We start from the raw sequence: 25,779 nt of genomic DNA, 5'->3' as shown, positions 1-25,779 counted from the left end.
GGAGAAGAAATGAAGAAAGAGATAAATAAGAAAGTGAAGAATAAAAGACAAGAAAATAAGGAATTAAAGAAGAAATGAATATAGAAGAAGAAGAAAGTTGGAAATGGATATAGAAATAAAGAAGTGAGAATAAGATAATAAGAAAGAAATGATAAAAGCGAATATAAGAAAGAAATGAATATAGAAATGAAGTGAAGAAGTAGAAAAGTGAGGAATAGAGTTATGAAAGTTGAGAAGAAATAAGGAAAGAGATAAATAAGAAAGTAAAGAATGAAATATAAAGAAAGAAGGAAGTAAAGAAGAAATAAATATAGAAAGACAAGAAGGTTGCAAAGGGATAATTGAAATGATTCCAAGAGACCAGTATAGGAGACCGGCTCGAGGAAGAATGAGCGCTCGGAGTCCGGGCACTGCCTCGAGCGCTCCCCCCCACACTTCCCCCACTCTAGAGTCCTGCGCCACGGCAATTTCCATTACTTCTGAATATTCTTCGCCAGCATTTCTGATTTCCAAGTGTTAACATCTAACTTTGTTGATTTCATTATTTTAATATTCCAAACACTTAATTTATTAATATTCAATTTGAATTAATTATTGACAGGGTCTGCAATCGATAATTTCATACACCTTGAAAACTCCTTCTTTGTTGATTAGTGATTGCTTTTTGCAGTAACCTATTCATCAGTCTTACTATTGCTTCTTTTTCTTTACCCACCTTTGATAGAGGTTTCCGCTCATTTCTACCTGAAAATCCTATTCACTCAAACATGTATTTCTCTTTATTTTAATGAACTGGGTCAACAGGAATATTTTTTGTGTGACAGAGAAGAGCAATTGCAATGTTCGTTGCGTTGAATATGTTCGAATAAAAATTTAGAAAAGTATAAAGAATGGAAAGAGAATTATGTAGAAAAATGGAAAAAGTGATAAATACAAATTTTTGTGAAATGGGCCCCTCCCCGCCCATTTCCGTGAGGCACTACCACTCCATAAAGGAGCAACTGCCCCTCCGTGATCCAACACCTTACCTTTGTAGTGTTAACCCCTGAGCCGTGAGACTCAAGGAAAATCCAAATCGGAGATAAGGATAAGGATACAGTTAGCCAACAATTATTATAAACTATCAAAGCTGCGTACAAAGACTTGGACCAAGTCGTCTGCAGATCAAAAACGCACAATCTATGTCCAGCCTCCACGGCCAGTGAATCGGATCAACTGATAGTGACGCAGAGTGTGGCAAGGTTGAGTGATTGACATTTTGATTTGATTGAGGGGAGAAGGAATACAGCATGGGAATAAATGTAGAATGGATATCAGGTTTAAATTTTCTTATGTCGACTGATATCACAAGAGAATGTTACAAAAGAAAGACTTGCAAAAGAATTAAACAGAACAGGATACTTTTATTACGAAAACTGCAAGATTTTTATTTTATGCGATCTTTCTAAGCGAATGTTGGATTGACGTTCATACTATTTAGGGTTCTGCGCTCGGTGGCATTGAGATGCTGGACGAACGCAGAAAAGCAATGATGCGTGGAGAAGTTCAGTAGGAAGTCGCGCAGGTACTGACTGAGATTCAGATGATAGATTGAATCTTGCAACAGATCTGGGTCTTCCTCTTCTTCGCTGTCGTCCTCTAAGTCTTCTAAATCTGAACGTATGAAAAATATCATGGAGTATCGTTCAGCAAAGAACTTTGAAATAATGCTAAGTAAAATAGCTACTCACTTAAAAATCTTTCTTGGTTTCCTGGATCCAGTAATGCGTCATTACCTTCTGTATCTTCGTCTTCGTCAGATTCCTGAGTAAAGATTGCAATATGTATTTTTGTACAAGTACATGTATTTTTGACTCAAATTAATTAAAGGTACTCACATCGACATCATGCGTAGCTAAGACAGCCTCGAGATCGTTGGACACTTCGTTTATGAGTAACTTAAAAATTTTCACAAGAACAGGAATAGTGGTCCATTGATGAGGCTGCGACTGAGTTTTGCTTCTTGTTTTAATGCCGTCGTCATTACCTGTCAATTAGAAACTGACTCTTTACTATCTTACTGTTAAATTTTTCATGGATTGACAAATCTCCAAATAAAATACAAATTTACAAACCTGGATATACCTCGTCGCCCTTAACGTTTATTTCATTGAGCCTATTGTCGTCGTGCGTAACTCCATACTCAAGAATTTTGCACAGTGCAACAGTGGCGACTTTTCGATCGTAACCTCCAAAAAATAAATGCTGCCTGCCGACCCATTCGGTGAGCACGAAGGCAAGTGCACTCTGACCCGTGGGACCAGGTACCGTGGATAAGAAATTGAGCACGGCATCAAATTCATTATTAATCAAATGCGCGTAAATCATCAATAAGCTCTGCATCACAGTAAGAGTCTCAGCCCGTTGCATTTTGCTAAGAACCGCCTTGAGGAGGAGGTCCAGATTCTCACCCAAGGAACTTCCAGCCTTGCGTATGAGAGTAGTCACCAGACGACCCACAAAAGTTGCAGTGAATTCACTAGACTTAAACAATGACAGACAACACGATTAGGCATTCCATTGATAAGTGCATCAATAATCCCATATACATCCAGACTGCAATTCCCGTACCTGAGGATTTAGAAGCTGTGCAACTATCTGCAGTATATATTGCAATCCCGTACGGCCTTCTGCATCTCTGTGTACTGTCACTTGTCGTGCTGCTACCGAGAGATACGTACGTATCACCTCGCCGCCACTTTGCAGCGTCGCGTTGTCCTCGGAATTCAGAACGCAGTTACAAGCCGCAGGAAATGCATTTTCGACGAGTGCATTGCTCAGTGGCAGTGGAGAATATTGCACCAGGACTTGTAAGGCATCCAAGGCTATCCCATGAGTGCCTTCTGGAATATAAAAAACATATGCAAATACGTTAAACGTAAGATAAGCAAGTATTCCTGTCGTATCCGTACCATCCTTTGATTTGTCTGTGGAACCTACTGCCATCATACTGACAAGGGTTGGTATCAAACGTGTTTGCAGTGGTCCGATGCATTCTGGATTCTCGGTTAGTTCCTTGAACACGTCTTGGCAAAAATCTAAGATTACCGGGTCGCTGTGGAACTTGAGAAAGACTGCGATGGTCAGCGGACATATTTTATTTTCGACCGAGGCCGTGAACGCTTTGTCTAGCTGAAAGAAATAAGTTCTTTGTCGTTTTGTAAGAGACAAAAAGAATGTTCATCTTTGAGTAAGGATATTTCGTATTTACTTACAGAGACCAGTACCGCGAAGGTTTCCATAAGAAGCGTGAGGACCTCGGTGGAAGGCTGATTGGCTAGATTAAAAAGACCCTGAAATATCGCTGGCAAATGAGAGCGCATTATGTTGTTAATGGCACTGTTCCCAGAGGACGATGCCTCGCAGAACCAGTAGACAGCTTTGACGGCGCTTATGCGAATACAAGACGGTTGATTTTCTTGTAGACCGTTCACAGTGGCTTCCAAAAAGCGGGCACTTATTTCCGGTGGCATCTGACTGGCGTAACGTCCACCAAGACACAGGCAACGACCCAACAGAAGAGGATGAGCTCCTGAATATTTTTGAAAGTCATAAGGTCTAACATCACTGTCACCGGAACGTGAATGGATCTTAATGATCATTACCTGAATCGTTGAGAGTGGCTAGAACGACGCTGTCCAGGAAGCTGATGATGTCAAAGCCCAGCGTTCCAGTACGTTGTTTTTCGACAACTGCATCTTTAGCTAGACTGAGTGCGGTCAATGAGGATTCTTGGAGTTTCCACCAGTTTCCAGTCGCTGAGCTACCGTTTCCAGCTGCCCGTAAGTTTCGCGTTGACTCTATATGACGTCTTATGACATCGCAGAGTACGTTGATGGTTGTTTCTTCTGAACGATTGACAAGAGCCTACGAATTATGTGGTTGCATTTTTGTATATTTCGACGCAAAAAATTTTTATACTCACAGTAAGCAGTTCCTGAGCAGAGATCCGTACGTTGTATGCGTAAATGCACTGGTCGTCCTCCTCGACGAAGTGACTGGGATTATTTGTCCAGAGTTCAATCTGTTCGTCGGTTATCTGCATGAAAATTATCAGATAAAACATCACTTCGGATTGCAGGTTGTCCAGGAGATTGAAGAATCTTTTGTAATCGACCAGGGTGTGGACAAAGTCGAACGTAGCCATGATCAAGTTATTGAAATTAATAATTTGACCTGTAAAAAAGAAAAACTATCATAATTGCCGAAATATTGATTTCTATACGAGAACGAATGTGGTTTTACCGTCGGAATCTACGGCTCTCTCGTCCACCTCTCCGTCGCCATTTACAGTTTCCTCCTGGTAGATTTTTGCACTTTGCGTTAAAGTCTCCCATATCGGAGGTAGCAATTGCGGCAAAAAATGCGAAACGTATTTAGGCAATCTTTTCATTAGGCAATTTATCGCTTTTATTATGTCTGTTTTCAATCCACTGTCGCTGGTTAAGCCGTTAGGAACGCGAAGACACTGTACGAACTTTTCACAAAACATGGGAATGACTGGTTGCAAATATTGCTGGGCAAAGCCTTTTTGATAAAGTCCTGTGCTGGCGACAAGGTCTACGATTGTTGTGAAAATTTCTACAGCTCTTCCTCGCACTCTGATTGAATATTGCTAGAATTAAATAAAGAACGTTAATGTTATAAAAACCATTTCATTCCTTCCATGGAGAAAAACAGGTATGGAGATACTGACATTTTCACTTTGAAAAATCCTATACATTTCCTGAAGAATAACTGGACCGACATTTGGAAGCTGAGTATCCGTAAGGTCACGAGTGAATTCTGTTAAAACTCTCATTGCTCCATGCACCGCAAATTCACTTTCGCCACTCAAACAATTGACTAGTATGTCGAATAATCCTGGCCAATTTTCAGGCCAATCCCAGTGTGCTATCGCTGATATTGCATATGCAACTGCAGTACGTACCTAACATGAAACGTTATAAATTAATGTCATTGCTATGTTTTGTGGATATTACTTAATTCTCGTACCTTACTAATTGACTCTCGAAGACCTAATGGTAATAACTCTTTAATCCTTTCTTTAGTGCTTAATCTCAACTCTGGAGGTCTGAATTTCTCAGCCGAAGCACACCAATGTATTTCTACATACTGTTTCAAGAGAACAGAGGCCAGTTGCCTGATCGGCAGGTGACCATTGGGATCTACTACAAACTCAGTCAGATGAATTCCAAACTCTTCAGTTACTTCTAATGCCTGAATTCTTTGTTCAGCTGCTTGTCGAGTTTCACGATCTTGCGATAAAATTCCATTTAAGGAATCATACAAAGCTTCCTTCAATGAGCCTTGAACATCGCTTGTAATCCCACTCATTATGAACTTCTTGATTTACTGATTCATTAACATCTATAAATAGAAAACCATTTCATTACAAACTCGATAAATAAATTTTATTTCATCTACATGTTTTAGAAGTAAACACAAACCAGATCACCGTCACAAACAATCATAGGTAAATATTCACAGCTTATTAATATAAATATAAAACAAAGAGTGCAGTTTTAATTCCCCATACAGTATAACGAAAAGAACAATTACAAATGTATGTGATAATTTAATTGTGTATCAAGGTTAACATAAATTACATATTAATTATATGCAATGCATAATATAAATTGAAATAGTCAAACTAAATCTACTCAACCCGCCGTTCCAGAAATCAGTACGTATATTCAATAAAATTACAAACTACTTACTACTATTACAATAACTGTTATAAATTAAAATCTGTCGGCATTCGCATAAAAAGCATGGCACTTAAAACCTGGTGAAACTTGCTAGACGCATGCAGACGCATGTCTCAACGTCCTATACGATTGGAAAAATCAGCGACCGACTGAGTTAATGGAGCCGACAGCAGAATGTCGCCATCTACCGAAGAGTATCATGTACCAACCATCCGGCCATTACCATACTAAAAATAAGAGAACCTCCATTTTATGCAATACATAGAGATATTCACGCATCACATGAGTACAAAGGAATACTAACCTCCATATTCCAGAGAGAGAGAGAGACAGAAGACTACAATAATCCATAATTCTTCCATTCGAGCATTCATAGTTTATAACATTTTATTTACAAGATAAAAAATTTCTAGCGTAGACTATCGAGTCCGATTAATAATTACCTAAATATCGTATTGGACGATAATAATAATACTATTACTAAGAAGTATATGTATAAACAAATGATCGATAACGATGAGTACGCGCAATAGCGTACTACAATAATAAATGATGACTGAATAATCTCCGTACAACAGTCTTAATTAAATAAATAGCGACAGTGACAGTGGCCATAATCCGTTCCATAAAACGAAGAAACGAATGCATCATAATCAGTGCGCTGAATTAGAATTAAATTTTGTGCGCTCAGTCGGTTAAGCAGGGCGATGCGGAGTAAACGAAAAATACAAGATTCCGAAAATAAATGGCAAAACCGAGATCGCACCATACACAAAAGATTGCGGGAGTAACGCTCACGTCGCCATAACAAGATAAAGGATGTCTCTCATTGCAGTCTAAATACGAAGTGAGCAATTAATAATAAACAATGGCACGCGACATCCCTGGCGCCCGTGTACGTAGAGTCCCTATCACATAATCGTGTACCGATTAAATTGCGGTTATCAAATCACGTCTTGTAATCACCATTGAGTACGTTGAGGTTCATTGTAAAATTCCATACGTGATTATTATTACTGTTCGTGGTTGCACGCGCCCCTTGACTTGGTGCCGACGATTCCGTACCCGGGTTAGACGTGAGATTCTCGTTCTCCTCATCCGACGCGATTCCCGGACAATTCATCTCCGCCATGGCAGTGTTCACAGCATTCTCCCGTTGCTCGACACCGAACTGAGAAAATGGTCGAGGCAGCACCAGGACGTTGGCTTGCCTGCAAGAAGAACGAACGTGCTAAGACGGTTACAGGGAGACAAACACCTAGTGACATGAACATAACTTACTCCGGCGTCCATGAACTGGGATTAGTGTCTTCGTCAGGTGCCGGAGGTGGTGGCAATGGAGGAGACAAGATGTCTTCCCCAGGATTACTGTAGTCAGGAATGTCATTGTCTTGCTGAAGATCATCGTACTGAGGATTCGGCTTCACCCAGTTAGGGCTGGCAAATGGATTGGCACGTGCCAGGAGATCCCTGTCCTTGAGGTAATCATTGTTGTTAGAGTACGTCCTGGAGTACACCGGCGGGGGCTGTTCGATATCTATGAACGATCCTGAAGAAAAAAAATCAGACACCAGGTTTAGACTAGACTCAAGACACACCAAGTGCAACGAACTTACTAGTCTCAGGTGGAGGTGCAGAAGGTCCCATATTTTTCATTGCAATAAATTTCTCACAGCCCATGCCCTCCTGGACAAACTTCCCTGAAAGAGCACAAACGTCAGTCTTTTCAAATCAAACTTTTTTCTCCTTAATCGTCACCAGATCAGTCGATCTAGTCACTTACGTTTCCTCCACCATTTAATTCCTTTGTAAAGGGCAGTGATCAGTCCCACTACAAGGACAGAAAGGACGCCGACCGCAATAACGACCGTGGTCGTGTCCCAAGTGCCATCCTTGATATCCCCATTCTGCTCCAAGTCGCTAGACTTTGCTGAACTCTTTTTGCATATATTGTCCTCCTCGCCAGTGCCCAGTAACTCCGCCTCGTATCTGAAATATCAGATGACGATCCGTTAGATAAGCCATGATGAATAAAAAAAAAACATCGGCACCCATCATCAGCTTATCAATTACAGATTACGTGAATACACTCCGTAAAAATTCATGCATTACAGTGCAGTACGTGCAATATATCCAAAGAGTGATGACACATGTATAAAATTAAGAAATTTTATTCGCGTGTACTGCGCGAATATATGATAACTTACGAAAAAATTTCGGCAATCTCCTAGATATCCGGGGGACCAGCATGGTGAAAAGATTTAAATGTTAAAGCTGCCTTTACGGACGCAGTTCGAGATAATGAAAAAGCAAGAAAAAAGAAGAAGAAAAGAGGTAGGATCGGAGTACAGGGGAAAAGTGACGTTCTGTCGAGAGGGATGGGAATACTGGAGGGAGAAAAAAGGAAAAAAGGATCAAAGACTGGAGGGGAGAAACCGGTGGCCGAGAGCATGAGTCACACGTCGCGCCATGTTCTCCCAAGATCTGCGATTGGATCCTGCCGTTTATACTACGCTCTACAAAATAGGATTGCGATTGCGCGGATACTCACCCCGAAAGACAGGGTCCGCACTGAGACGGATTCCGGGCGTAGACCTTGGCTTCCTGACGATTGTACCTGTTGCAGTTGGTGTAATCCACGCAGATTGATGATTCGGTATAGCAATACTGCCTATTGGGACAATCCTGATCTACGCTGCATTCATTTCCTGCTACCATTTTGACCTGGCAACATAAATTATTCATGTCAAGGTTACGGGAGAAAAGTAATCTTAAATATTAATTTTGAGGCATTATATTAAATTCCAAAGGAAAAAAAATCTGGGGTAATTAAATAAATAAATGGAGTTATATCCAGAAATACCTTCTTTTGGAAGTAACAGAGCGTGTTGGGATGCTGGTGGATTTTGGGAAATTAATTGATACGCAAAATAGCTGCGATCTCAGAATTGCATCATTTGACGCACGCGTCAAGTGCAGCGTGAGTTTCATCAGACAGAGATTCTCAAATTATACCGTGAGCTATGGGACGGTTGATGTATAATTTTTTGGAGTATCGTAACAGTTCGTATATAATAGGTAATGTAATAATTATCGAGTTGTTGAGGTGACAGGACGATATTATTGTTGTTATTCTTGACAAAGAAATTGTCAGAATCTTACACTACGAGTCCCAAGTAAAATGAGTGCTTGACTTACTATTAGTTTAACGACTGCTAATACTATATTGGGTAGTATCAACACTTGTGCGTTGATATTACTTCTCGTTGACAACAGCGGACGCTTAACGTCGGCACAAAACTAGTTGAGTCACTATTTATCATTCGCGGTTTCACTCAACACGGCTTCACAAATTACACTGAGATCCAACCTTGCACGAGAACAAACGTGTACTGAACGTGTCGAGACCTGCACCGGAGTAACAGGTAGATGGTGGGAGAAATAGTGGGAGGTGGTGGGAGTAATGTCGAATGACAGTAAGTGACAACGTTGCCAAGGAGGGACGCGTGGCGCTAGTTTCGTGACTCGTGAAAACAAATATGGCGGCACTGAAATACAACTTGTTACTTGTATGGGATGATTGTATGAAGTCAAGAGAAAGGAGATATTGACATTTTTAGATTGAAAATCATATTTTTATTTCTTTCTTACATCTTGTTTAGTGCTGTTGACACTTTTAGTGTTATTATTACTTTTACTTTGGAGTCGGATCGAAAGAAATGTCGATGTGTCAATACAATTTTACAGTTAAAAATTTTTTTCAATTCATATTAAAGCATTGTACTAAATACCAAGGACGTTTTATCTGGAAAATTTTATTTACTCGCGGAAAATCATTAGTCGATGAACAAAATTATAGTTAAATTTGTCGACGACGACTTTTCAAAGGGATTGTACGAGTTATTGAAACTGCTGCTCTTGATCTTCATTGATTCTGATGAAGCGGATTATTGGAAAAGTTTATAAGTAGCGAACCTAGGGATGAGGTTAGGTAGACGAGTAAGGCGGAACGACATCTAGAAGTGACTTTAGCTACTTACAGCATGCACCAGAGCGGAGCACTCCACTGCTTACTTAGATTTCTTTTTCTAGCTGACGCTGTCTCATCTTAACTCGCTAACACAACATACATTTAGTTCCTTCATCTAAGGTGCGTTTTACAGTTTACGTAGAAAGTAACATTCGATTTAATCAGCGGAAATAATCATGAAAAATTATGCCACAGAGTTGAATCGCATGATATAACGTGAAGCAGCTGATTGGCTGTGAAAAATATAGTACGTCAAACAGCAACAAATGAGAAAGAAGCGAGGCGCTTGGAAAAATCAGCAGTTCGCTGTTCTATGCTACTACTTGGAACAGTGCACTTATCTAATTCAATAATCTATTGATACCAGGATTATTTTATATCAGTTGTAATTTTTCAAATCGCTTTTCCTGTTAATTAACTGGTTAATGTATATTTTTATGCATTGTAGACGTAAGGAATTTTCTAGTAACGATAAGATGGGTACATTTATCTTTATATAAATTCACTGAAAAATTTATCTGGAATTTAACAATTTCTTCGTTACTTTGCAGCACTAACATTGAATACTGTTCTACAAGGTAAAAATTATAACTGGCTATACATATCTTAGTGTTTCGTTAGAACTTCTTTCAAAACTCAACTGATTATAAATTACGTTTTTAGCATATTTTTTTCAGGTCTCAAAATTTTACCACCCACCATAGTAACAAGTACTTGTGCGACTACAATTTATCTTTCTTCTCATGAGATAAGTAATTTTATTTTTATACTATTAAGCTTTCATGCAAACTTATCAGCCTATTTGACGAAGCTGCTTAAAATCGAATAGCCTAACCATTGTCAACCGCAAGAGTATTCTCTTCTTATCGCTAAAGGACCCAGGCACACGACGCTACGTATTTTAATACATGATGCAACTGCTATTCACTGAATTACATTTTTTTTATTTGTCAGGCTTGTCGATATGCTTTTTTTTTTTGACAGATCAAAAACAATGAAGTCTAACAGGTACCTCAGCGTAGCATTTTTCTTACACGTGTATGATTTTGAACTGAATTTTATTTTATATTTCTATTTTAAAATATATTTCCGTAACTGTATGCAAACCCACACACGATTTGTTAAGGATTGCATTGTTTACGAACTAAAAAAAACATTGCCCTCGTGGATCGGCTATAGGAAATGTGAAAATAATTTTAGCTTTTTTATATCAGCACATAGGTTAGTAGTGTCTACATCGACTGAAAAATAATTGGGTCCGATTATATTTGTGTCAAAATTATTCAAGGCCACATTTGACATCCATGCGTTACTAAAATTCATAGAATATATGGCGCGAGGCATCGCCGTTTGCATTTGTTAAATGTAAAATAATTAGACATACAGTTTACGACGCTATAACATTTTATGAAACATGGATTCTAACCTTAAAAGAAAAGAGAAACCGTCTTCACAGCTTCCAGCTTCGACGCGACGTATCCAGATGTCGTTCGCTTACATATAATCCTTAAAAATATTCATCTATTATTTAAAAATTGCAACTAGTTTTTAGAAAATTCTTTTCAACAAATAAAGATAACCTGTTATCCGTTTGTTAAAAATTATTAAGCGGTGTCGTATTTCAAGTTACTAACGTGCAACGCCAATACGTTGTTAATGATGACGTCACGCAATACAAAAGCATAGAAGCCCCCTCTCTTCCCTCTACCCGCGCAGGGAACACGATCTTCGACCTAAAAAAAATCATAAATCCTTATCTGTCAGTCATTAAATTTGCGAACAAAGAAACTGATGAAAAAAAAATGTAAGCAAAATCAAGGCTTTAATAAAACAATAGTTCAATCAAAAATGCGATATATAAATTATTATCAAATTTACTCCCACAATTGACGTTTCAGACTGTAGAGTAAATCCACCAATAAATGACCACCTAATAAACGGCTCCAGTGAATAAACACCCGTCTTAAAATCATTGTATATAGATATAATTTACACAAACAGGTCCATTTACCGGTGCCTGTCCGTTCAACGATGGACTCACCCTATTTGGATTAGTAACGCTATTCGCCACGAGATAACGCATATGAAATATAAATCCTCAAGTAATAAAAACTTGCCAAGTAACCAGATACTGGCGAATGATCAGTGGTATCATTCAATTTCCAGCCGGCGGTAACGCGCTTCTCTATATTATCAGCAGTCGGTAATGAAGATTTAAAGAAAAAAAATACGCTGAGAATAAACTTGCACAGTAGTCCAACCGTGATTCATGAATAATCTCAAACATCGTAACAAGTGCAGTGATACGTGGGCCGACCATAACAAGTATAATATACGACAAAGCGTGGGTGTACGCAATAAGATAAATACAAGATCACATTTGTTTATATCACTTCTATTAATTTTGTACAGATATCATACAGGTTTCTTTTTTACAGATTCCGATTAAGCATTCGTAATTTCGTGTTCCGGAGTTATCGTATATCGTTATCGAGAAGTCTTCGGTATTTGGACGCTGCATCCCATTGCTATTTTAAAATTGGACTCTTTTCTCTCGCGTATCCAGCAACTCGATGTAAAACACGAAGACCCACTGTCCTCCCTATGTCTCCCCCTCGTTATACGTAAATAGGTGTACTCGACAACGAGTGGCTCACGTTTCTTTTTTTTTTTTATAAATTTTATATTCCAGTGCATATCCGTACTTCTTTTCCATTTACATTCATCCCCTCTCTCATTCACATCAGAGCTCCTGTGCCTGCATATCAAATATTATACATCACAGTAACTCCATTCATGCACCATGTCAATCGCTTACCTCGAAGCATATGACGAACGCTCGTAAACCGGCGAATAATTCGCTCGCAAGCTTTACAACGATATGCATTATTTAGAACCGAAGCTACGCGATGCTTCTCGAAGGGGAACAAAACAAAAGGGTTCAAATAGTAGCTCTCGCGCACGCGCGGAGGAATGCGTCTCGCGATAGCCAGACGTTCCCTGTCCGCAAAAATGAAATAATTACATAATTCTTTTTGTATCTCTCTAAACTCCCTCGATTCAATGGAACGCATCACATCTCGATTCACGCACAGCCACGCACATACACATAATGTCACGTCTTGCACGCACAACGTTACTCCTTTACAATATACCCAATATAGTACAGATATACATTCAAAAAAAAAAAAAAAAAATAAAATAATTCCACCACACCAGGTGGGTCGGACACTCTTTGCGGTGCGCCCGTGTCGTAAGCTCCTGGTTGACTGAAGATTAAAAAGTCAAACGAAAATGGAATGGAGAAAGAAAAAATAAATCGGCCAGATCCCCGATTTCCCAGCTGATTCGCGAGACGATGAAAAAAAACAAAAAGAAAGTAGCAGACGCGCCGACCGGGGGGCGTTATAATTGGACGTATAAAAATGCGGGGGTAGGACTCCGGGCAAAAGATAAACGAAGAACTTAAAACAGAATGATAAAGGGAGAATGAGAACTGAAAACTCCTCCCCGTTACCTGCTCCCTCTGGTCTTGCCAGATGCGAGGGAGACGGACAAGGGGAGCGTCTACTCGTCAGGGTATCGGGAACAAAATAAATATACCATCCGACGTAGAATTAATTGAAGAGTCGACGGACTTCCGGAAGGTACCATGACGACGGAGAAACCGTCTGTTTCAAAGGGACTCTCCGGAGCTAGGAATCGGATTAAATCGTATTGACCGCCGTCGGCTTTGACTGGCGAAGAGCTCGTACACGTATATCTGTTGGATACACGTAAACGCGAAAGACAAACTGTAGGTGGCATCGGTGCGCGCGACTCTCACGCTAGGCTGGGTTTGTTTGGGAGGCCAGATGCAAAGGTAAGAGAAGTTAAAAGGTCTTGAAGAGGCAAAGAGGAAAATTCTCAAAGAGAAGATATAACCAATAGAGTAAAAGCCAAGAGGAGGCTCTCTTGAAAGGATGAAAAAATACAATTTTTTAAATTATATGAAAAATGTATACCGGAAAGGTGAAGCATCGTGTCAGATACAATTATTGGTCGTGGATGGGTGAAGCGCAGTTCGTCTCTCTCGTATTCATTCGTTCATTCGTACACTCTCTCTCTCTCTCTCTCTCTCTCCTTGGATAACTTAATCGTAACGCAGACGTAACTTAGCGTGTAATCGTGAAACTTAAATCTATCCGCTTAAGACGTAAACTGAAACTTAAGGGGAGGTGCGAAAGGAGCTATAAATTAGTGCCGACTGTACAAAACGCGAGTCCTCGCGCTGGTTCTTAGTGCTTTGGCCTGTGCGCATGCGCGCACGCAACCTCACGCCTACCTTACATTCCGAATGGCCCGAAAACGAAGCTAGTCACGGAATTACAAAGTTGGCGACGTAGTTTTATTTTGTTTGGACCCCCTTGGTCGTATATCACTTAAAAATATATCCACGATCCACGACGTGTTGCCATGGGTTAATTTTCTTTTGTTTCTTCTTGTCTCTCTCTCTCTCTCTCCTTTCTCCCTCCTCTCTGACTCTCTATTTCGTTCCTTTGGAAACACGCCGTGTCGCCGGATCTCGGATACATCGAAAGTCGAAGTAAGCGGTCTACTTGTTCGAAATGAACGATATATCAGTTTTCGCAATTGCAAGGAACGTATTAAGTACCAAGTGCCGAGTATCGTGGCTCCTGAGAAATTATCTCCGTAAACGCACGATGCACCGCCCGGTCTCGCGCACTTATATTCTGTCTTGGATGCAGTCGATCACGCGCTCAAATACCATTCGCTCTCTTAATTCACAGGCATTCGTACAATTTCATTATATATAATAATCATTTGCTCTTTCACTCTCATATATGCCTCATTCACTCGGTCTCTCTCTCTCGTCAAGAGTTAAAATAAATATTAGTCGATCGGGCAGCGCCTTGGCGTAGGGGTTGAAGGACGCTTTTCTTTAGGGGGTAATTGGGGCGGGCAAATATGGGTTCTCTATACACGGGACGTATCTTACAACAATTAGGTAAAGTTAATTCTCATTCGTTTCTCGACATCATCGAGATGTCTCACAGGCCGTTTCCCAATAATTGCCGATGCATCCACGGTGCCGTCATCCTCCATCACTAGCTGGCTCGTCGTCCTCGTGGTCGTCTCAAACATTAGTCGAGATTGAAAGCTGAAAAATGGAACAGGCATGGGCGTTAGAAAGTTTCATGAGAAGTGGCTGGTGGAATTTTTGAAAAATTGTAAAATTTCTTATTTACCGTTTTCACAAGCAGCACGGGGTAACAAAACGGTTTTGACATCAAGAACCTAGATGACCGTTATGTATTCTACGTGTTATTGTAGAGCTGATGATGACTCTGGTGATGTCCCTGATGATGATGAGCCTGGCCGGAGTGCGGATGCTGATGCTGATGCGAGTGCTGATGCTGGTGCGGATGCTGATGCTGCAGTGTAGTAGCAGTGGCAGAGGGATGCCTCGCGTTGTAGCGCACGCTACCAGCCAAGGAACTACCTCTGCCGTGGGTACCGACGATACTCTGGGAGTCCGAGAGGTCATCCTCCTCGGCGCCGAGGCTACGAAACCGAACGAACCCGTCCTCGGCTACGAGCATCGTCGATCCCGATGCTGGTGGCTGCTCGTGTAGACCCTGATTCGATACCGGCGTGTGTCTACCCGCACGAGACTCGGAACCGCGTAGAGTCTGAACCCCGTTTCCATGACGACCCAGTGAGCCGCGTGCAGCGGCCGCAGCGGCCGCAGCAGCGGCAGCCGCCGCCGCGGCTCCTTCGTGCGGAAAGTGAGCCAGAGTCCCGGATTTCCTTATGGAGTGTCTCTCGAAGGTCCCGGAGATGTTCAGGTGTTCCGGTAGAGTGTTCAGCGGGAAGCTGTCGTCGTATACCTGTTTGCCGGTTCGCATAGTGTAATTCTGTATGGCCTGATTGGTGCTGCATATGGCTGGATAGAGAACGTCGTCCATGTTCTCGGTGGACGTGGAGCTTCCGCAGGGAAAGAGGGCGAAGCCCGAGTGGGCCGAGTGCTGCTGAAGTTGCTTCTCGCGCAGGGGATACTGCGAGAGACTGGCCACCCAGGCAAGAAGGCCGCACATGGAGAGCTCCAATAGACGTACCGAGAACTGCCAGCCCCACCAGAGCCAGGGATACGGTAGAAGACGTTCCCGGACCCAGAAGACGCCGTACAGCTGGACGAAACCCATGAGGATGTAGAGGAGAGCCGTGGCGATGGTGGTCGTAATGGCTGTGCCCAGGGCAACCGTCGTGGGATCAACGGCACCAGCATGACTTCCGCCACCCACGGACTTGCTGTTCGTTATCTGAATCTGGGAGCGTACCACGCGGTAGACGTACATGTAGCACAGTCCCAGGGTGACGCAGACGACGGTGTAGATGCACTGATAGATCAGTGGTAGTATCCTGTCCTTGTCCTTGTAACCCAGTACGTGGCTGGAGACGTGGAGAGTGATACAGATGACTATGTGCACCGTAGAGCACAGGACCACGGCGGCTGGTGAGAGGAACTTGTTGTTGAGCGACGGCGCTTCCGAGCACCTGGCCAGGTAGAGGACGAGGGTAGCGAACGCCGTCGAGAGCAATGGCTCCGGCAGGAACATGAGGACTTCCGACAGAGGTTCCGGAAGGGAGCTGCCGAAATTGTAAGCGTCGTAGAAGAGATGAAAGCAGCGCAGGGTGCAGACGGTGGTCAGGAGAAGATGGACCGTCAGGAAGTAGGACTGGGTGAGGAGGTTGGTGGCTTCGTTGAAGCGGACGATCTTGTAGATTGAGTAAAGAGCCATCAGAGTGAAGGTGATGGCAGCTACGTAGACGTGAAGGGACCAGGCGATCCTCCAGGTTGGCTCCAGAGGATGGGTCTCCATGTGGGGCACTACGAGGTTGCTACCCGGTGGCCGCTTGGACGGTGCCGGTGGCTGAGGTTGCGGACGGGGTAACCTCTCCGCGTCGACGATCGCGTTGTTCTCACTCTTGAAGCCGACGTCGCTGGCTGTGTCGTCATCCTGACGTCTCGTGTTGGGTAAATTAAATATAGTAGGATGCGTGACGGCCTTCGAGGACCTGGTGGTCGTCCGGATGGTCGTTGTCGTGGCGATGCTCATCGTCGTAGGTCTCTCGGTGCTAGATGCCGAAGGTACGTTCTGAAGAATCGGTGGTACCTTGGTCGAGATTGGTTTCAGCAAGATCTCAGGTATATCCTGCTTCCTGCCGTTGCTCCCAGACAGTATCCGAGAGATACTGGGGTAATGGAGCGTGGGTACGAACTCGCTGGTGGTGCTGTTCCTGCGCTCGAGCTGCTCCACCGTCTCGGCAGACTTGGTCTGCTCTTTGCTGGGTGTGTTCAAGGGTTTGTTCCTGGACGACGAGGACGAGGACTTGTCCGGCGTCTGCGAGGGTCGCTGAGCAAGATCAGGCGGCCTTATGGGTATCCTCTCGTGAGCCGGGGTCAGACTGGGTGGCGGCACGGGTCTCCTCGGACCCGTGTGCGTGTCCGAATTGGTCCCCCGCAGAGTGGGCTTGTCCCGGAAGGGATTGAGAATCTCAGGAGGTAAAGGAGGCGTGAAGAAGGTCCTCGACAACGGAGGATAGGACGGCACTTCCCGAAACGTCGGCGACACCGTAGCTCTGGGTATGGGGTACCTGATCGACGGCACCGTGGGGGTCGTGGTGAGCGGCGAGGGCACCGTCGACAGGGTCGTGCTCGCCGACATCTGCGCCTCGTAGACCGGTACGCTGCGTTTGGTCGTGGCCGAGCTGTGCGCGACCTTGTTGAATATAGCTTTGAGATTCTTCTCCAGGGCGACGTTGTCCAGATCGAAGACCGGACTGTTGGCGCCGCCGTCGCCTGCGCCGAGTACGTGGCTCAGGTAGGCCAGCGTGCCCAGAAGCAGTGGTAAAATCGAGGGCATCCTCGATGACGTTTATTACGAAAGCTCTCTCAATTACGAGCTTCTGAAGCTCGCGCTGTATACTTTTGTCTTTTTTTTTTTTGTTTTCACTTCCTTAGCTATCTATCTATCTATCTTGGCCACTTCCGACCAACTCTACCAGTGGACGATGGACCACCCTGGGTACCTCATGCCTCGATAACGCTTCACCACGTCCAAGGAGAAAAGTTTCTTCGGATGGTCTTCAGCGAGAGAGCACTCTCCCCCGCCGACCCGGTGCCGCCACTCCAACTTGTTCAGACTCCCAGGACTCTGAAGTGCGCCTGACTCTACTGGCAGGAGGAACTCGTATCCCTGGCTCGCCTTGACATTTCTTCATGGAGCTCAGAGGTTAGGTTGGGTTACTTTCAAATTTTTCTTTTTCTCTTATCTCTCCCTATCACTCGATTATCATCCCTATCTCTCCCCGCATGCCCTTCCACTCTTCTCACCGTCCACGTGAATCCTCGGGACTTTCGTACGGCTCCCGCGCCATCATCCCCGTCCCATTCGACGCATCGGAGGATCCACCCACGTCAGTGCCTGAAACAATAAAGGGACAAGGTAAAGGCACACGGAACACTCGATGCCTCAAGATTCTTAACTAGGCGACGTGGCGTGCGGCGTCGGGACGCCAGGCGACCTCCGTCCAACCGTAAGACGATACGGTGAACCGAGCCCGGCCAAAAACTCGGTGAGCTCATCCTGAGGGGACAGGTATCGTATTTCTTAATTTCCAGGAGACGTACGTGAAGGTTAGAAAGGCGAGGACGGACAAGGAGGAGGTGGGACAGAAGGCGGACAAGGAGAATGATGTCAAAGAAATATATATATATACACAAAAAAAGAGACAGAGCATTGACAAAATCGAAGAAGGAGACTTCACCGAGCCAAACGACCAGACAGGAAATTGGACAGACGGAAAGTAAAAGGTTACACCGAGGCTGCTGACCAGTGCCGACGTAGTCGATACCCTAAACCACCGTCAGCCAATACGGCGACGTCGGGTACCGATGTCCCATAGGGGTTGCCGATAATGCAAGCGATCGTCACGAATCCATCGATTAGCTTCGGTTCACGCGCACGCACGAAATGCGACACGTATAATACGTAAGCCTGGCGGTACGGATCGGTAAACCGAATCGATGACGTTTGACTTGTTCGTTATAGACGATTCGACGTCTGTTGCTTGTCCCCTCCACCAACGTTCATATATATATACATACACGATGGTACGAAAATCAACAGGGATACAGATAGAGAATAAATAATCAGCCGTGGACCACCGTGTGTTTTCCTTTCTGTCACAGTCCAAAAATTCTAGCACGAGTCACGTGATCATTGTTATTGTCCGTCGCGTCGAATGCCTGAATGGGTCTCGTCGAATTTAAATTCTATACATTTACTTTCGTGATTCTTCCTTCTCATTCCCTGACTCATCCCCTCCGCCACCTGGCATCATCGAGCACCGCGTAACCTCTATGGTATGCACATGCTAGGTATATACGCGGTGGTGAATACGCGCCTCCATAAGTGCATCGTAAGGCCCCTTGTCAAGGGGCAGAGGGGAGGGGACCCGCATTCGAGACTTCACCGAGGCGTTGCTGTGCCGTGCGGCGCGGAGCTACGGAAAGGAGGAGCCGCAGGGACGTGGCTCAATGAGAAACCTAACGAATTAAGTGAGTCGAGACTATGGCAACTTGGACGCATATAGATAGATAGATAGATAGATGGATGGATGGATGGACGGATAGACAGACGGATGGACGGGTAGACATACATGTTTATATATAGAAAACCAATGGTGCTAGAGGTAGAATAGAAGGTATACCAGGGAGAGAGAGAGAAAGAGAGAGAGAGAGAGAAAAAAATGCAACTCGATTCGGAAATTTATGCGGCGGATAGTCGTCGTGGCCAAGAAATCGGGATCCTGTTCTTGGAACGTGCCACGTGTTAGGGCTGTTGACGTATAAAACGGAGAAGGAAAGGATATATATATATACATTCGCAACCTACCCTCTCCCCCTCAGGAGACAAAGGAAAGGAAAAATTTTTTTTCACCGACGGCATGGAAAAAACACCTCGTGCCACGTATTTGTCCCAAGTTCCGGGCGGTATTCAAATTCGTGATGCCCCCATCTGTTACTTCGAAATTAATATCACGCGACTGTGACTTCTCGACCCGAAACCCCAATCTCCAGTAGGACCGATACCGGCGGCACTGCGACACAGATACTAGTTTCCCGAGTGCTCGTGCTACCGCGGATTGGCGCTGGCAACGTTCGTCGTTTCAACGTGATTCCCTGGTAGTATGCTGCTCAAATATTTGAAAAGGCTGCGGAAGAGGGGTGAAGAGGCCCGTGATTCTCGCTTGCTCCGTGACGATACGAAATTTTCCATAATATTTTTCGGCTAAAATCGCCCGGCTCTCACCAATTGTCCGCGATAGGGTCTGTTCCGAGCGCGTTTAGAAAAACAAAGAAGCCGCAACAGCCTCGGTAACGACGACTCGATGAATCACTAAACAATTTCACCAGGCTACCATGAAAATTTAACGCAGACTTCCACGGCGCGCATTATACGAAAGAGGACATACAGAGCCTTAAGAATTTTGAAGAACCGGCGTCTCAAAACAGCAACCGTCGACCCTTTCCTAGAACGACGTTCGACGCGAGCGTTCTCCTTGCGAAATGTAATTCCGAATAGTCGACGACGCGACATTTCCCGAGGGACTATCCGGCAGTGTAATACTACTGGTGAACGTGGTGGAGGGATGAGAGGGAGAGAGAGTGAGAAAGAGAGCGAGGGGTGGTAGGTGTCTAGATAGGTAGGTAGGTAAGTAGGTAGAAGATGGTAGTCACACAGCCTTATATACGCATTTATATAACTATACAGTGTATATATATCTATACAAGGAGCTGGTGGCATCAGCAACGCCATATATATACATATATATACACGTACGTTATATCGGCATAGTAATTTGCACCGGACTCGGGGCCCCTATACTGAGTAAGTACACAGAAGGTAGTACACCCTACGTTAAAGGATACAGGGCCGACAGACATCGAGGCAGCCAATAATACATGCGAGAGCCAAACGAGAGCAAGCGAGACAGTTGCATCAATTCACCAACTACAAGTATTGGCGGTACGAGTATCCTCGCCATCCTTTATGAGAAAAGGCAGGTAAATACCCAAGCAGTGTACACCTCGTGTAACGTGTCCCGTGTGTCGTAGAGACCAGCGGTGGTGGGCATGCAAGACCCTGGCCTAGTCACCTCGGTAGTAGAGACCAGGGATGAGCTCGCCGAGCGAGCATGGCAGGCAGGCAGGCTGGCATGCTGGCTGGCTTGCCTGACTGGATATGTCTGGTGGCTTGTGCCTTTCTATTCTCTTTCTCTTCTACCTGCTGACTCGACCCGAGAGAGAGAGAGAGAGGGAGGGAGATGGCATAAGGCGCAAGAGCGGGAGACCTAACAAGGCGCAGGAGCGAGACAGAGAAACGACCCTCGACCGTATATATACAGAGGCCGAAGGAAAAGCAAATGCATCCGTACGTCGAGAAAGGATCCCTTGGCTACGCCAATGGCCGGCCGAACATTCCACTCACGTAGAAGCCTCTAAGCAGGGGCCTCGGCCAGCCTTACGGGGTCCCAGATGCGAGAAGACCGAAATCAGGCGTCGTTATATTGTCCACCGATACTTCGAAAGGTTGTGCCGACCTGCTGCCGCCATTCTCGAATCCTAACCTCTCTATGCCGTTCGTCCTTCTTTCTATGTTCTCCCCGAGCGCCTTGTCCCACCCTCCCCTTCCTCGCCCGGTCGAGGGGATCGCAACGTCCCTGAAAAAAAGTCCTCTCCACCAAACACGGGTTACACGCGTATATACACTCCCGCGAGAAAAATACCCTTGGAAAACTTCGACTTTTACTCTGACATAGGTGTCTGGTCTAGGTTTCCCAACCTTACCTAGACGACCAACTCAATTTGCTCGGGTTCCTCGCGTGCAGTGCCGACCAAGCCCTGGAACGCTTCAGGTGTGCGTCTCATCGATCACGATTGGCTTCCGAACACATCGTTTACCTATGCGCATCGCGTTGCACGACGGTCGTTTTAGCGGAGGACGGGTCAAAGGGCACGTTCAATACGATTTTTCTTTAGCTTTTTTTTCTATCGCCTGGATTCCCTCTCTCTCTCTCTCTCTCTCTCTCTCTCTCCTCACTGGGGATTTCTCGAAACACTGCCAGACGGCCTCTTAGTTTTCTCTCTCTGGCCTGCTCCTTTTTTTTTCTCGTCTCGCGCACACTTATCTCGACCTTTTCCGTCTCTTTTGCACGAACCCTCGGGCCCACTCGTGGGAATGCGATTTGAAAGTGATACGCGATGTCCATTCGAAGCGGCCCGTGATTCCTTCTTTGTGAACGCCCCACGGGAATACGTGTTTTCAGTCGCGCGCAGTTGCTGCGTAAAGCAGGCCCGCGATAATATCAGCGGCGAGTTTCGAAATTACAAAAGCCCAACGAACGAAAATTTCGACACCGCCGCCGACTTCTGTCCCTTCCTCCCCCCCGTCGCCACCCGCCGACGACGGGTCGTCGCTCGCCTTATTTATCTCATTCCTCGTACGGCCGTTACGCGCCAGAGGTAATTACGTCGTATAGAAATTCAATCTTCGAGATTTCATTACTTTATCTACAGTCGACGAGGCAAATTTCACGCTTCTTCGATTCGGTCCAGAGTGCAGCTCGTTATCTCGCGGGACTGTTCAAAGAGATATCGCCGTTTTTAAAGAATATCCGATAACCCCTTACCCTCCCTCCCTATCGTCTATCCCCACGTGTCTCTCTCTATCATCATCGTACTCAACGCATCGTCTCTCTTGATCGAAACGCCCTGTAAATTTTATTCCCGTTAAAGGCGCATCATTGAAGGTGCGCCTTTAAGCGCGCAAGGATATAAATTATATCAAATTTATCCCAGAGAAATTCCCTCGTGGCGATCGCATCGTTAATTAAACAGACGTAATCGAATTGTTCGGTACCACAGAGAAAAAAAAAAATAATCGAAAAAAAATACCAAAAAACACAAAAGCAACGACGAACCATCCCCCATTACCAGAATTGATGCGAACGGGTGATGAGAATACGAAAGTATTTCCACGAGCATAGCCGGGAAAGTTCAAGCAAACAGAAACAAAAAAAAATATCAAGCAAAGGTGAAAACGCTTATGACGTTAATCCGTACGATACAATGAGACTATAGAAAAAATAACAAGAGAAGAGTAATGGGCCGAGCCGTATACAGGCGATCAATAATTCGATGCCGATGGAACTTTCAATAAAGAAAATAATAATGGAAGAGAAAAAGAGAAAAAAACAAGAAAAAGAGAGAATAAATAAATATAAAAGTTCAGCTCAACCATCTAATAAAGTCTATTTCCGTTGATATCGCCTGGATGACTTCCGGGTGGCGCGTCCGTATATACGAAGCAACGACACTTGTGCATTATCAATGTAAATTAGACGAGAATCGCTAAGACTTTTCAGGCGACCGTTACACCCATGTCGCGTCACGCGCTCCCCTCTCGTAGAAATAAGAAATAAGCCTAGAGTATAAAAAAAAAACGGCAAATCGGTCGACGAGTCGGATCCACTCGTACAAGCAGCGAGATACTAGCTGCTAGCATCGACTACTAATATACCATATGCTTCTTCGCTGCAATCGTCCAACGTGATATTATTCAGAGGTTAGTAAGTAGTAGTCGGCCAAAGGCCATAACCGACTACTCGCGAGTCATGGTACCCTGGAACGAATTCTTCCTCGGGTTTCGCCTTGGACACTCGTACTTTTCCCACTAGGGTTGGCGGTGGCTACGGATCGATCGATGTCACAAAAGTTCTACCATCGATATTCCTGCCACTAGGATATGGCCACGTAGTAACGACGACGTTGTCCGTTCTCGACTGCACTGTCTCTTTTTTTTTCTTTCTTCCCGTTACCTCTCGTCCATTTTCTTTGTGAAAAATGACATTTCTTTTACCCTCCCCCGGTAGACGAGAGTGCGAGAGAGAAAGAGATACGAAAACAAGAGCAAAGAACAGGCGGTTAGGAAAAATATCATATCGTCCCATAGGTTTTCTTTTCATTTTCCGGCCACGAAGTGTCCCGATACTCCTTGTCCGAGACGGATCTCTCTTCGGTTTCATCTACGACGAAGTGAGAAGGGACCTGGCGTTGAATCACCGGTACTCGGGGGTCAAAGGTTATTCCATGTACAAGTACGAGATATACCCGAGAACAGTGACTACGCTGAATAGAAATTGAGTCGAAATATTTTCAAGGCGATGATATTCCTCTAGTGAGTTAGGTAGAGTGGGGTTGGAGGGGAGCGAGAGAGAGAGAGAGAGAACAAGGGACGCCATGGCTATGGACTTCAAGCAAGTTACAGAACGACCATTTCGATTGCGGATTTACCGTTAAGGTAATCGCGCAATGTCGAAACGCAGCCGTCTCGAGGATAGGACATGGTAGGTAGGTAGGTAGGTAGGTAGTTAGTTAGTTAGTTATAGAGCGTAGAGCCAGTGAAAGGAGATGAGGAACGTAGAGGAGGTGAGGCCCCAAAGCAGCCGGTGAGATCGGGAGATGTTATAACGTGGATGATGGAAGGCGTTATGTTTGCCGGCCCCAAGCAATTGCCGAGCGTTGGATTCTACGAATTCGAACCACGACTGACTTCACTCTTGTACCTGATAGATCCTTGGTATTTTACTTTCACGTGTTTCCTACTCGCGGAATATTTATTTTCTTCGTTTCTTTTTTCTCCGTCTCACTCCGACTCTTACCCGTCTCCGAGCTCATCATTAACCAGACCTCCTAGATACCAGCGTACCGCCTGGTACCCCTGGTCCGGGTAATTTTCCACAGTGTCTTCGACGTGGACGAGAAAGAAACCGGAGATCTCGAGCGAATCGGAAGTTGCTGAGGTTGCGCAACGCTCCAGATACTTTTCATCTTATTTTCTAACAACGTCCACGGCCAATTGTATACAGCGGATACGAGAATACCATGAACGCGGATTGTAGCCGGTGTGTCTATAGTGTCTGGACGATAGTGTAGCCAGATTGAGAGAAGGAGTGAGACAGAGGGTAGAGAGAGAAAATTTAACACAGCAGACGAGTACAATTCTGAATGGCCGAAAGACACGCGTCTACATATGTACGCAAACGTATGTGAATACATACGAATGGAGGTCGCACATAGGAGGACTGTAGTAGCAGCAGACAGAAATTCCAGAAGCCTATTTCTAGAATAGCTGCTGTGGATACGTGTTTTATCGTGTCCCAACGGCTTTTTGTTTCGTCTCTGGATTTACGCCAATTCTCAACGTCAGTATGGGCTCTTGGATATACCCAGTGTCTGTCCGTGCCCGCAGCATCCGGTTCGGGCATGTCTCCCAGTAGGTGTCGGGTGTATATGAATCATCGGTCAAAACGCATCAAAACTATACCCAAGTGCACTAGATTAAACCGAACTAGGTTACGTACGGTAAGGGAGGCCATAGGAGGTAGCTAGAGACAGAGCGAGAGGAGCGCAGGACAGTTTGAAGTTGCACGAAGTTCGATGCTTGCGGATGGAGGTTGGTTGTGACTGAACGAGGTTCCCTGGTGCCTCGATGGAGCTCGAATGGATGGAGAGTGGCGAGGGGGGTTAGCAGGGAGAGGATCGAGGGTGTTTTCAGTCAGGATCCGATCGTCAACGAGTACACCCGGGGTTCTGGCTTTGGGTTCACCAAAAGCAAATCGAGCCGCGTAAACTCCATTGTGACTGGAGTCGCAGCCAGCGACCGAGTGTTTGCACGTTTCAATGTGCTACCTAGTGGGCCATCGATCGGTACCCGAGCACGATGTGCCATCCTCGTGGATTTTCATGGCGTCGAGTATATGCATATCGACCCCATAGCTAATCAACCTAAAGCCCTAGGTACCCGTGGACGCCGCGCGTAGCCATCAGAGTTCACGTGAAACATGGGGGGGGGGGGGGGGAAAAAAATT

General features: G+C 44.7%; 3 protein-coding genes across 6 annotated transcripts in view; all 3 read right to left on the bottom strand.

Moving 5' to 3' along the window:
• Window positions 1–1,383: 1,383 nt before the first annotated feature.
• On the bottom strand, window positions 1,384–5,894 carry LOC107273251 (importin-9). Of its 2 annotated transcripts, XM_015751251.2 has the most exons (13): window positions 5,760–5,894; window positions 5,035–5,409; window positions 4,736–4,969; window positions 4,285–4,654; window positions 3,965–4,215; window positions 3,645–3,906; window positions 3,255–3,571; window positions 2,952–3,171; window positions 2,611–2,882; window positions 2,115–2,523; window positions 1,878–2,026; window positions 1,731–1,803; window positions 1,384–1,653 (listed from the first exon to the last, which is right to left on the bottom strand). In XM_015751251.2, the coding sequence occupies exons 2-13, from the start codon at window positions 5,374–5,376 to the stop codon at window positions 1,445–1,447; spliced, it is 3,108 nt and encodes a 1,035-aa protein (XP_015606737.1). In that variant the 5' UTR covers window positions 5,377–5,409; window positions 5,760–5,894; the 3' UTR covers window positions 1,384–1,444. The 2 variants fall into 2 exon arrangements, with proteins under 2 accessions (XP_015606737.1, XP_024946337.1); XM_025090569.1 differs by having other exon boundaries at window positions 2,611–3,171.
• Window positions 5,895–6,119: 225 nt separating this feature from the next.
• Window positions 6,120–9,153, bottom strand: LOC107273252. Of its 2 annotated transcripts, XM_025090572.1 has the most exons (7): window positions 8,949–9,153; window positions 8,614–8,771; window positions 8,302–8,474; window positions 7,534–7,739; window positions 7,367–7,450; window positions 7,032–7,299; window positions 6,120–6,961 (listed from the first exon to the last, which is right to left on the bottom strand). In XM_025090572.1, exons 3-7 carry the CDS (start codon window positions 8,466–8,468, stop codon window positions 6,700–6,702), a joined length of 987 nt encoding a protein of 328 aa, XP_024946340.1. In that variant the 5' UTR covers window positions 8,469–8,474; window positions 8,614–8,771; window positions 8,949–9,153; the 3' UTR covers window positions 6,120–6,699. The 2 variants fall into 2 exon arrangements, with proteins under 2 accessions (XP_024946340.1, XP_015606738.1); XM_015751252.2 differs by lacking the exon at window positions 8,614–8,771.
• A 3,001-nt stretch (window positions 9,154–12,154) lies between these two features.
• LOC107273253 overlaps window positions 12,155–25,779 on the bottom strand; it is a 21,927-nt gene continuing 8,302 nt past the window's right edge. Inside the window, exons 1-3 of one of the 2 annotated variants that reach the window (XM_025090571.1) lie at window positions 20,323–20,461; window positions 15,030–18,269; window positions 12,155–14,941 (exon numbers count right to left, since the gene is read on the bottom strand). In XM_025090571.1, the coding sequence (XP_024946339.1) occupies window positions 15,099–17,708 (2,610 nt within the window). In that variant the 5' untranslated portion in view covers window positions 17,709–18,269; window positions 20,323–20,461 and the 3' untranslated portion in view covers window positions 12,155–14,941; window positions 15,030–15,098. Of the gene's footprint in view, window positions 14,942–15,029; window positions 18,270–20,322; window positions 20,462–25,779 lie in introns of those variants that run through there. The other variant, XM_015751254.2, reaches the window with a different exon arrangement.

Source organism: Cephus cinctus, unplaced genomic scaffold (genome assembly GCF_000341935.2).
Source record: "Cephus cinctus unplaced genomic scaffold, Ccin1 Ccin1_scaffold1550, whole genome shotgun sequence".
Taxonomy (NCBI): domain Eukaryota; kingdom Metazoa; phylum Arthropoda; class Insecta; order Hymenoptera; family Cephidae; genus Cephus; species Cephus cinctus.
Note: the sequence above shows the minus strand (reverse complement) of the source record. Positions and strands in the feature narration are given on the sequence as shown.

Excerpts from the sequence above, each read along its gene's own strand:
- LOC107273252 (XM_025090572.1), bottom strand. The coding sequence starts at position 8,468 with ATGGTAGCAGGAAATGAATGCAGCGTAGATCAGGATTGTCCCAATAGG. Across the intron at positions 7,451-7,533 it reads AATTAAATGGTGGAGGAAAC|GGAAGTTTGTCCAGGAGGGC; the intron begins GTAAGTGACTAG and ends GTGCTCTTTCAG. Across the intron at positions 6,962-7,031 it reads CCCAGTTCATGGACGCCGGA|GCAAGCCAACGTCCTGGTGC; the intron begins GTAAGTTATGTT and ends TTCTTCTTGCAG.
- LOC107273251 (XM_025090569.1), bottom strand. The coding sequence starts at position 5,376 with ATGAGTGGGATTACAAGCGATGTTCAAGGCTCATTGAAGGAAGCTTTG. Across the intron at positions 3,907-3,964 it reads CTGCTCAGGAACTGCTTACT|GCTCTTGTCAATCGTTCAGA; the intron begins GTGAGTATAAAA and ends CATAATTCGTAG. Across the intron at positions 1,804-1,877 it reads TAGCTACGCATGATGTCGAT|GAATCTGACGAAGACGAAGA; the intron begins GTGAGTACCTTT and ends ATCTTTACTCAG.